This window comes from Eurypyga helias, unplaced genomic scaffold, assembly GCF_000690775.1.
Source record: "Eurypyga helias isolate BGI_N326 unplaced genomic scaffold, ASM69077v1 scaffold6601, whole genome shotgun sequence".
Classification (NCBI taxonomy): Eukaryota; Metazoa; Chordata; class Aves; order Eurypygiformes; family Eurypygidae; genus Eurypyga; species Eurypyga helias.
This window is the reverse complement of record NW_010230119.1, coordinates 1-11,807: the sequence shown is the minus strand read 5'-3', so window position 1 is coordinate 11,807 and position 11,807 is coordinate 1. Positions and strand designations below refer to the sequence as shown.

The window sequence follows — 11,807 nt, the reverse complement described above, 5'->3', positions numbered from 1 at the left end:
ACACAGCCCGCCACCAGGGGGCGCCCCGGCGGGGGGCGGAGTCAGCTGCCAGCGGGGCTCTGCACCCGGAGCGCTGATGGGCCCCGGGCTGTAGGGACTAGGGCTTGGGTACGCGCCAGAGTCGTCGCGGAGTGCTTCATGAAGGGGTACAAGGCAGCTGGGGGGACTTTTTACAAGGGCCTGTAGTGACAGGACAAGGGGGAACGGGTTTAAATTGAAAGTGGGGAGGTTTAGATTGGCTATCAGGAAGAAGTTCTTCCCGCAGAGGGTGGGGAGGCACTGGGACAGGTTGCCCAGAGAAGCTGTGGATGCCCCATCCCTGGAAGTGTCCAAGGCCAGGCTGGATGAGGCTTGGAGCAACCTGATCTCGTGGAAGGTGTCCCTGCCCATGGCAGGGGGGGTGGAACTGGATGATCTTTAAGGCCCCTTCCAACCCAAACCATCCTGTGATTCATGCTACCCCTTCAAAAATTAACTTGGATTGTTCCCTGCTAAAAGGCTTAAAATCACCAGTGTTATCATCACTGCTTTTGTGACCTATTCCTGGTGGACTGTATTTCTACCTCCAGGGAAAAGACAGTGCAGCCAAGCTTACTCTGAAGGAATGCTATACCTCCACCGCATTATTTACCGAGTATACTGTAACACTTACTGTCTCGCTGTCATGGTCTAACTCCGGCTAGCAAACCAAACCCAGCATGCTCACCTAACATTGGATATTGCTTCTTGCAGTTTGCTTTTATCATCTTAAGCAAAATGCATTAAATTGTAGAATGTAGCTTGTGGCTTTAAAGCCATAGAAAAATTAAGTGTTTGTGCTTTTCCTTAATTGGATGACCAGATTTCAAGAGACAACCAAGAACATGAAACCCTTCCTTTAGGTATTGTGCTTCACCATGGTAAGAATAGACCATGATCCTTAATCCAACAACTGAAAAAAAAAAATGTAAATAAGATATATTTTATTTCTGAAGAAAGGTGTAGTTCAGTTTCTCCCTGAAAAGGAACACCTTGAGGGATTCAGCATTTAAAACTCTTTACAATAGCTAAGCTTTTACAATGACCTTGTGAGCTAAACATTATCCTCCAGTTGTTCAGGAGTAAACCACCCTTAAAGAAGCTTAAGTACTTGTGTCCAAGGTCATAGGATGAGTTCATTCTGTGGGTAAATAAGATTGGACTGCATAGTTGTAGCTGGGGAAAAGCTGGACAGTTTTGGTATACAAGCCTTCTTCACCTTTTGTGAGAAACTGAGCAAAAACACTTATATGAGAGAAAACACTGACAATATTGGCCAGTGACCTTCTCTGTAAAGGTGTGTACCAATACTAATGCAGCAGTACTTTGGTAGCTTGATTAAGCTAGATGTCTAAGTAATATCAGCTAAATTTTAATCAGGGAAGTATTTTAATTTACTCTTAGTAAATATATGAGAGAAAACACTGACAATATTGGCCAGTGACCTTCTCTGTAAAGGTGTGTACCAATACTAATGCAGCAGTACTTTGGTAGCTTGATTAAGCTAGATGTCTATCAGCTAAATTTTAAATCAGGGAAGTATTTTAATTTACCCTTAGTAAAAGTTAAGCTATTGAATACCTAAGGTTCTATTGAAAGACTTTACATTTTAAAGTGAGTCTCCTCATGCAGGTTCTGATTTTAACAGGGACATAAGTTTCATGACAAAATAATTTAACTCTGACTGAGCAAGAAGTCATTCAAAATACACAACATATGTCAGTTTGAGTGAAATGATTAAACTAAAAGAGAACATGTTAGTCCCAAAAGATGGGAAGAATTGTGGTATAAACTGAAAATTGCTTTCAAACACAGGTAGGTTTTGCAGAACTTTGTAAAAAAAGCCTTAGGAGGGATAACTTGCATCTGTATTTACAGTATTCTCTTACAGCATAATCAAAGTTCTATGAAATTGAAACTAAATAAACCATTCCTTGATCTGAAATAGATGCAGCTGATGATAGCCAACAGCTTTTCTGTTAATGCAAGCCCAAGAAAAGAAGAGTGCCATAAGTAGGGAGAGATAGGGCTGTTCAAGACAGAGGACAAAGAGATGCTCCCTTGATTTTAAAGTCTCATTTATTTCACCTGTTAAAGAAATTAAGATACATTCAACAGATTTTCTGCAATATCGGTTTGCATTAATAGCAAAGTTGCATTCATAATAGCTAAAAACACTGCATTTTGTAATGATTGTTTCCTTTAGCATCTGCTGTATAAGAATGTCACATCTACACCAATGCTGAATTAGCCCTCACCACATCCCTGTGAGGTAGGTCAGCCTTACCCTCATTTTATACAAGAGGAAACTGAGGAATGGGAAGTTGGAGCTCAGTGAACAAGAAAAACAGTAGAAGAGTTAGGTCTAGAAATCTAGGCTTCCATTCCTCGTACTGTGCTTCACACCTAATGTCCTTCTCCCTTTCTGAAAGGGGAACCAGCCCATAATAGCTGTTCCACTCTTCCCACTCCTCCCCCCACCCAACTTTCCTGTACCATTGTAGGTCTTGGATGTTTTCTCCATCTAAGCTGATGAAAACTGACAAACGTCAGCAATTTCTATCCAAACTCTGCAGATGAAGCCAGAACTAAACAACTGGAATAGACTGTGGGTAGTTACAGGAAACATCTCTGTGTTTAGTACTGACACACAAGTCTGCGTTTTGTCCCTAAGCTGCAGAAGCAGGGATGCTAACACATGGCTTTTCCAAAGCCGCTTTCTTTCAAAGAAGTGAAAGGGCTCGGGGCTGATGAAACCTCATACCTGCAGGGAGTATCCCTGAGACAGCCATGGCGAGGGGACGATGCAGCAGGGCACGTTCAGTGCAGTCAGGGTCTGCCCACGTCAGGTCCCTAAAGCAAGCTAGGTATCTCCTTCCTCTAGGGCAGACAGTGAACACGGTCATATTGCAGAGCAAAGCACTTCACTGAGGTAGAATCTGAAGATCTGAGAACCACAAACCACATACCTGAATTGCTACAGATGTTCAAGAACAGTGACATGGGCAGCAGTGACGTACGCTGCACGGGCTGAAAGAACAGGTGTCTGAACAGCACCGTGCAAAAGAATGGCCTGCTTCTAAACACGGCATTTACGTCATTCTTTTAAGTTAGCTATAAAACAGCATCTTAAACCAGTAACTTGAAAGTATATGTGTAGTTTTCATACGAGTGCCTACACGAGGTAAGAAAAGAACTTTTTCCTAGCGCTACTCACGTGCGCTGTGTCAGCAGACAGCAAGAGTACAGTGAAAGCAATCCTTAAGTCAAAGAGCACAGCAAATGCTAACAAGAGATCAGTAAAGAAAACTTAAGTGCAGTTTGTCCATAATTCTTGACTACTGTTGCCTCACTTGACATGAGAAGTAGAAGTTCTGTCTCTCAGTACTAGTAGATCACTATGTAATTTCCCATTTTACTTTCATCTTAATCTTTACAGTTTCAGGTTTTGAAGAACACTCATTGACTCAACTATCCCTCATATTAAAAAGGGCTAGTTAAAAAGAACCCATTTCTCAAAAGAATGAGCAATTTAAATAAAATCAGAAGACTGTCACCCTCCGAGTGGAGTGTTCATGGAAGTGGCTCTCGTGTGTGTTCCATGAGCGATCTGAAGACCAAAGTTTCTCTTTACAGCATCTCAGATGTGGAAGCTCATGGACATCTCGGGGCCATTAGCAGTTTTCTTCAGGCCTTGAAGGAAGCTCGAACTACTCTCCCCTTAAGAGGCTGAGGGGGGCGGAAATTATTCACCATTTGGATCCTCTGGTCTTCCTCACCAGTGAAGAGGAGCATGCGAAATTTTTCCAGCTGAAAATTCGGGTGAAAAGTTTACTGCTTGAGAGGGCAATCAATATTAATGTTTTTTAATAAGAAGACTGAAGGACAGTATTCATTACATTGCAATCTGTTAATAGAACGGGTTCAAACAAAGATCCCAGAGTATTAACAGAATAAACAGAAGCCCTGATTATTGAACAGGCTGATTATTCACAGGCTATTGATCTTTCAGCTTAGCCTCACTGTAAATCAAAACAGGCACTGCCTGTGCTGAATCCTAAAAGACCTGGGAGAGTATGGAAAGTTTACCTGTTTCTCAGAAATTCTGATGGGTTCCTTCAGCACTATCCATGTCACACTCTCATTAAGGGGGGGTGTTGTCAAAGAACCAAGGTATGTCCAATAATCTAGACTCAAAGGCAGGAGACATTTGGGGTTGAAGCTTCTAAATTGAGCTTTTGTTCCCTGGGAAAACAAAATTGATACTTGAAATTTATCTTTTTAAGTGCAGGTTAAAGAAGTCTTCTTGAAAGATAAAAATGCTAAACTAATATTAAACTAAAACCATAACTAGCAGTTGTTATAAGGCAGCCAAAGACTTTACCCTTTCCCCTACTTTTTAATACTGGTTTTAGAGTAGCATGGCAGGCGTGATGCCTGCTGCTGGCTTCCAGATTTGGCATTCTTTCCCAAAGAATTTCTCTACCAAAATTCAGCTATTGTCATAAAAGGTGTAAAAATGATGCAGGAAGTGCATTCTGTATGGTGTTCAGTGCGAGCTATAGACAACATCATGGCAGAATTCCTTGTTTCACAGCTTGCTGGTTTCTATGTTCCCCATCTATTTCAGCAGAAAATTTGAAACTGGAAGACCTGGCCCCAAACAGTCACTGTCTGCTAGGACAAATATTGGCTTTAAAAAAAAAATCATCCCAGTGTTTGTGTCTAAAATTAGAGGAAGATGGATTAACCAAGAGACCAGTAGTAGTAGATGGTGCTGTTTAAAGTATTGATTACCTTAACTACCACAGTCTAGGGCAAGGTTTTTCCGTTTCCAGGAGTATCTGAAAGGTACTTGGTCACTCAGAAAGCACCGTCCGATGGTCTGTAAAATCGCTCCCGAGACAGAATGAGCAGCTTATGCAGTGGCAAGCCTGCAGACCTTCTATCACTACAACTGAGGGATAACTGTCTTTCCTGCAAGTGGAAGAAATCACTTACAGTGGATAATATTTTGATGTTTATCTACAGCCTATGTATTGCTGCATAACTGCCTTATTTTCCTGTCTTTCACAAGCTCATACAGAGGAGCAAGAAAATAGGCCTACTCAAGCATTAGATATATTTTGCATATCAGAAATTATGCATGTTATAGAATACATTAACCTCATGTAAACCCAGAAAGGGTAACATTCCTAGTGGTCCAATCAGGCTGCACTTGATGAAGTGCAGCAGATGTTAAACTTCAAAGCTCTCACACGCACCTGGTTAAAGCCCACCTTCAGGTACCTCGCTACAATTAGAGCGGCTCAGGACTTCATGAAGACTGTCCCCTGACCAAGCTTTGCAGCAGGGGACCGACAGCCAGCTCTGACTTGTTCAAGGCTGGGCTCAGTGGAAAAGGGTTATTTTCCTGAGAGTAAGGGCTAAACCTGACGGGTCTTGGAGTCTTTGATTTCAGATACTCTGGGAATGGTAGAGCCTCTGCCCAGGGGAGTCAGCACAGCCTCAGGAGGCACCTGAGATTAGGCTGAGATTAAGCTGAACCGGAAGGGGAAGAGCATACAACTATAGTGATGTTCTAATGATGTGAGGACTTCTGGTGTGCCATTTCCCGTTTTTGTCTCAAACACGTACATGAGCTTGATTTTTAAAGGATATCCCAGAAACCATCAAGTTTAAAGAGCTTAAAACTTACTTTAAACTTTACCATGTACAAAGCGTCAGTGAGTCTGTTCATATTGGCATGTTCTTTCCCAATCTAAAATCATGGAATAGACAGGTTTAGTAAGAACTACCATAATTACACTTTGAATAGGTATTGTTTCCTCATCTGACTCTCAGCATTCTGCTAAAGTAAGTTTAACAGCAATTGGCAATGAGTTACTGCTTCCAGTAAGTCATCTGTTTTCCTCAAGCATTTCTTAAATACGCGGCTTGGTTCTCAAACACTTGACAGCGTGATGTTTTTTATCATGTAAACATGCTATTTTTGTGATTCTTACCTCCAAGAAAACACCAACTACTGCCAAGCCATCTGGAGCTGCTGCTGCTTCTCCAAATGTTGCATATTTTCTAGCATTCCAGTGAACTAAGTGGAGCTTTAAAGAAAAAGGAGAATAAAAAAAAATTAGTGTTGGAGTCTGTGAACGTAGGTTATATTCACAGACTCCAACGGTCATTCCTAAGAGAACGTTGGTTCTGCTCCAAAGGCATCTCTGAAATGATGAGCAAGGCCAACCATTCAGACCACAGTCAGCCACTACAGAACGTTTCTATGTAAAGCATTACAAAATGCCTTAATTTGAAACAAAACAAGCATTAACCTGTGACCTAAGTGCCCTCTATGGGCCTTCAGCCCACAAAGCACTATGCGCCAGTACTCACTGGTAGACTCCAGGGCGCTATGCTACTGCAGTATTTGGGATACTGTGCTGGGAAAGGCCTGTGCCTTGTCCTAGCGTCACCCAGCTCTCAAGAGGCCCCCAGGTGACGCCTTTTCCAAGCTGTGGACAGCACCAGCATTGCACAGGTCCTGACAATCGGCTGAAGCCAGGTAGTGGAGCATCCTGTTTGTCATGTTATCCTTCCCTCTGCATAGGCAGAAGGATGCCATCAGTGTGCAGCAGGCAGCTGAACTGGGGGTCTGGCTGTGGTCTGTTGACTAACAGAAGATGACTGAGAATCTTGGAGGAAGGGCTGCACAGGGGGGTAAGTTTTCATTCTAAAAACCAGGGTGATCAGGTAACTTCAGTGTATGGAACAATTCTCATTCAAGTCTGCGCTGACCTAACCGTGGTGAGTAAGCAATCAGTCCCAAGGGCCATGCAGTCCCCACTGCAAAGTCATTTGACAACAGCTTTGGCATGAATAACTGACCTGTAGAAACTCCCCATTACCTCACATGGAAAAGGCTTGCCATCAACTGTGTGCTCCGATCCCTGGCTGTGCTTTGTCCCCCAGTGAAAGTGAAACTGCTTTAGCCGGAAAGGATTCTCAAAGGGACCGCCGCTGATAGCTAGGCAGAACAGAAAGAGAAAAGCTTTCTAGCTTCCTGTTAGTAAAAACTAACCGCTGCTGGCACAACAGCGGAAAAAAGCCAGCAGCATCTCCCATCTGCCAATATCAAAGACATGCATCATCCAACCATCTAGCAGGGCTGGATTCCGTAACAGAAAGTACCTGAATTCAGGCAAGAAGTTAAATTAAAAATCATTGAGTGGCTGCTTGTAGCTTTTTTGAAAGGGTACGTTTAATGTAAGATGTGGTCGCTTTGCCTTTATTGTTAAACACAAACCTAAGTAGAACATTAAGAAATAAATCACAGTTTGAAATTAATTTACATAAAGTATTTGATAGTGCTACTTAAGATTTTGTGTAAAAGAGAGTAGATACCCAAACTGTCTACCTGATGCTCCAGGTACGTATTTCTTTACTGTCTTCCTTTCCTGTGGAGGTTATCTACATCCCATTTCCTTTACACACCTGGTCCCATAAGAGAGGTAATATAATAGCTTGTACTTTACATGACACCATTCAGTATCTCAGATCACCTTATACAGGTGAGGAAATGCTACAGAGAAACTTCATACATCATTTGGAAGTAACACTTAAGAACAGATGAATGTTTAAGATGCTGCCTGTAGAAGATACTTCACCAAGAGCATCACTAATCCTCTTTTAATGCTGTGTGGCACTAAATCAAGTTCTGCCCAACAGACAAAAGCCTGATCAACATCTATTAACAGAAATAAGTTACCCTTAGTGTCCATAAAGCGCTGATCCTCAGTGCAGTCCACAACATTTTACTTCAAATACTTAAACCTGGGGACAATGCACAGTGCTACTGCATGTGCATTGTTCCAGCTGGCCTTTATGCAGGAAGTGGCCTTGCCAAAGCAAAGGTTTTAGTATTAAGACAGAAGCACCTTCTAGTATGTTTTTCTGAACTTAGCAGTGGAATACATCACCTGTCTCAAACCTTATTTTTAAGAAATCTAGCTATGATGGCTTACAAAGTTCTGCTGTGCCATTTATGCAAAGCTAAGAGTCACTAGATCTACTTCAACACAACTGAAAACACTTTAAACCATGTTTTCCACTCCTAGCAGTCTTCCTTGAAAGCATTATTAAAACAAGGCATGTGCTTAGGGTCGAGAGGGCAGAGGTCCTCATTCCTGCATGTGCTCCCAGTCTGTATCTCGAAATGCAGAGTAATAGATGATGTTGTTAAACTTCTAAAGCTGGATGAAGTTCACTGTCACATAGCTACAGTTCAACTTGGAATGGCACGAAAGTAGTTGGCAAGCTAAGATAATGCTTCCAGATACATTTTACAAATCCTCTTTGTAGGGCAACATGCTTCACGGATCCCTACAATAAGGTTTTGGAAAATGCACATCCAGTCCTCTCTTCAACTTCAGTAAAGATGCCCAACTGACTGGTCAGATTTCCTTAGATTCATTCCAGAAGAGAAATTATAAAGTAAAAATGACTGGAATTTTAACCCCCAGCCCTTATTTCAAAGGGTTACCAGCACAGACAAGTCACTGCACAGAAAATGTAGCTTGCTTTGAGTATCCAGGATCTCCTATTTAGCTAGAATCAATAAACACACCAAAATGGAAGATGATATCAGCTGGTAACTTGTTCAGAATTGTAAGAATTGTTCAGTGTTTTGGGTTTTTTTTAATTCACCCTTTCCATTTATCAGCCACTTCATCTCCATTTGAAGATGAAGTACCCTCCAGGTGTAAAAGCAAGGTCTGCCATGGAAACAGAATTAACAGAAGTAAGCAATCACTTACAGCATCCACATTCTCTGCTAAGAGACAAGAATAATATACAACTGCAGATAGTCCAACACACATCAAGCTGCTACCAGTTCAGAATTAGCTGAAGACTTTAATTTCTGAAGAAACAGGGCTGCTGTGAGTCAGGGAGGAAAGAAAACAATGCAAGGTAACAGCGCCTGCTCCAGGTACAACCTGGTGTGGTGGACTACGATTACAGCTACGCCACACGACCTGATTTCTGCTAATCCTCTTCTCCTCCCTGTCCCTATGGATGGAAAGTGGGCAGCGAGCCAGGCAGAGCTGGCATAGGTGTTAGCACCTTTGATTTGGGTGATCGTGGAAATAGGGCAGCGAGGAGTGTGCGTACCACTGTGCTGGATGTGGCTAGGAGTGCTGGAGGGATGCACGGATTCCCTATCCGGCAAACTGACCATCCCCATTTAGAAGGGAAGCACTGCAAACAGACTCTGATCTTCCTGAAGCAGGAGCTTTTCCTGATGCAAAACCACTCTGCTGCGAGTACTGCATAGCTAGAGACACTCAAGTGCAGACAAGGAGCGGGAAGCTCAGGAAGACAAAAGATACAGGGCTCTGGTCATCCGCTTTGCTCTGATCCGAAATTACACCTCATAAAACACACAATACAGGCTGCACTTAGTTGTTTAAGTGACAGAATGGGAATGAGTTGGCTGTGCGTTAGTCTCACCTGTCTTGTCATCAGTGTCTTCAAACTCAACCACGACTGAATGGCCATTGTTGGAGATGTTGAGAGACGTACATGATTCGTAGGAGATAACAAGCGGCTTCAGATTAGGGTCATAAACTGCTCTTGCAGAAACTATATCAATAGGCGACTGGCGGCTCCCTTGGGCAATAGGGTAAGACTTGTGCCACTCAGAAGGTCCTTTAAAAGGAAAGGAAGCACCATTATTTTCTTCCTACTATACACAAAATAATTGTCACAGGTTTTCATGAGGCTTGAGGTGAAGCCTGCTGAGAAAGTGACTTGAAAATTTGGTATCCAAGACGTTCACTTAACTCCTAAGCTGGTGTGTTTTCAGCAGCACAAAGAGGCTGTGACAAGATGGGGGATTCAAAGGGCTTGTACGAAACACTGAGGAAGTCACAGCACATCGGCAGGCTGCTGCACCGTCAGTCACTGGTGCCACTTGTTTTCCGTGGAGCTCGTAGTTACACTGCTGAGGTATCTGAAGGCCTTCCGGGTGGGTGCAGGTGTAAACCCGCTCGCGTGCACACATACACTCCTCCAAAGCATCAGCATTTAATTCTCCCTGGGAAGGATAGCGCAAAAGCCCCAGTGATTCAAATTAGACACAGATGACTCAATCTCTTAGCTACTGACTGTGCAGTTATTTTTAAAACTATTTTATGACTGCAGTAAATCTTCGAGGCAGCTCTTCACTCATACCCACTATGGTGTCTCTCTACCCTGAATGAAGGGTACAGTGTGATAAGTAACATTTTTGGACTCACTGACCCCAGTACAGTGGGAAGACAGACCAACTTAATAACACAGCTCTCCGCTGCCAGAGCTGAAGCATTCTTAGACTGAGATAACAAACCCTTATCTGTATCAGAGAATTACTTATTCTTACCAATTCTTTTTCTGCTTTGGTATGGCAGTGCAAGAAGCAATAGAATTCTTCTATCAACAGTAACAGTTTAATTTCATGATTCCTAAGAATCCCACTTTTAATTGTACCATTCTCACATACTTTCACAAGAAGAAAACTTGATTTAATTAAGCACAGGTATTTACTCTCCTTGAGTTTATGTAACAAAAGAAGGTATCTATTATACTCTTACTTGTCTTTGGCATTTTCTGAAAAGCTAAGCTTATGAAATAATATCTAAATCTAGTATCTAAGATCTAAAATATAAATAGCCTGACTATAAAGCAGATTTAGGATTTAAATGCTGTTACACAAGCTTAGGCAATATAATTTGTCTCACGAGCTTTGTAAGAATATGCATGGCTTTATTCCTACTACCTACGTGCCCAAACACATCACACTACCTACTAGCACTAACCAGCTTCACTTGGCATTCAGACTCGCTTTTAAAAAACGAAGCTAAAATAATTGCTGTTGAGAGGGAGACCAGCTCCTGAAGGTAATGCAAAGACTCTTACTGGACACTCAGCAGCTAATTGCTGTCAGTAATTGCTGCCAGAAGAGTCTCCTGAAGGTTGTGCAAATGATAGTCTTGTTGGACAACACTAGTCACTCATCCATCCTTCTCTGTAAAGGATACAGGTGCTGTAAAGCACTATTGTAGGAATCTTTCAGTAGCTTCACACATCCTCTCATGCTGTGACACACATTCTTGGAGGTGGGAAGCAAGGGAGAATGACTAAATTAAAAACTGTCACATCAGACAGCTAAGTTGTTCTCTAAGAGATCTGACACTGATCGGTACAATTTACTGACATAAATTACACAGCATATACCTTATTCTGTTCACTTCTATGGAAGCCTAGAGAGCACATTTCCACAGCTGCACAGATCAGATGTTACGGCTCTAACAAGTCCTCACTTAAAAGAACTGCTTTTGTGGAGACAGACACAGTTAATCCTTTTCGTGACAGCTTTTTGGAAAGGGGCTCATCCGTGTATCTGCAGCCTGAAAAAAAACCCTCAGTACTACTTCCCTCGGTTTCGGAACGCTCGTTGCAACACCACAAGGCAGCAGGCGTGAGTTCCTGCATCCTTTGGTGCCGCTTTCTGGGTGCTGTTTATTAGCAACAAAGTAATTAATTACCTGCTGCACGCACTTGGAGCTTGCAGACATCGGAATGCAGGCGGCTCTGGGGCAACAGCTCTAGAAAGCAACGAGCGGGGGGAGAGAGAGACGGAGCACGGAAACGCCGGGACCTACCGTCATCCTGCCCATATCCCCAACCGCGGTGGCCAGTCATCACAGGGGGCTCCGCCCGCGCTGCTCCCAGCTGCTGCCCGGGCCGTGCCGCTCACC

At 42.8% G+C, this 11,807-nt stretch overlaps 1 protein-coding gene across 1 annotated transcript; it reads right to left on the bottom strand.

Moving 5' to 3' along the window:
• Positions 1-3,678: 3,678 nt before the first annotated feature.
• On the bottom strand, positions 3,679-11,778 carry CA7 (carbonic anhydrase VII). Its single transcript, XM_010160630.1, has 7 exons — positions 11,712-11,778; positions 9,520-9,717; positions 6,918-7,036; positions 6,024-6,119; positions 5,717-5,779; positions 4,108-4,263; positions 3,679-3,828 (listed from the first exon to the last, which is right to left on the bottom strand). Exons 1-7 carry the CDS (start codon positions 11,749-11,751, stop codon positions 3,706-3,708), a joined length of 795 nt encoding a protein of 264 aa, XP_010158932.1. The 5' UTR covers positions 11,752-11,778; the 3' UTR covers positions 3,679-3,705.
• Between the last annotated feature and the right edge of the window lie 29 nt (positions 11,779-11,807).

Excerpts from the sequence above, each read along its gene's own strand:
- CA7 (XM_010160630.1), bottom strand. The coding sequence starts at position 11,751 with ATGACTGGCCACCGCGGTTGGGGATATGGGCAGGATGACG. Across the intron at positions 9,718-11,711 it reads GGGATATGGGCAGGATGACG|GACCTTCTGAGTGGCACAAG; the intron begins GTAGGTCCCGGC and ends TTCCTTTTAAAG. Across the intron at positions 7,037-9,519 it reads AGACACTGATGACAAGACAG|CTATCAGCGGCGGTCCCTTT; the intron begins GTGAGACTAACG and ends TGTTCTGCCTAG.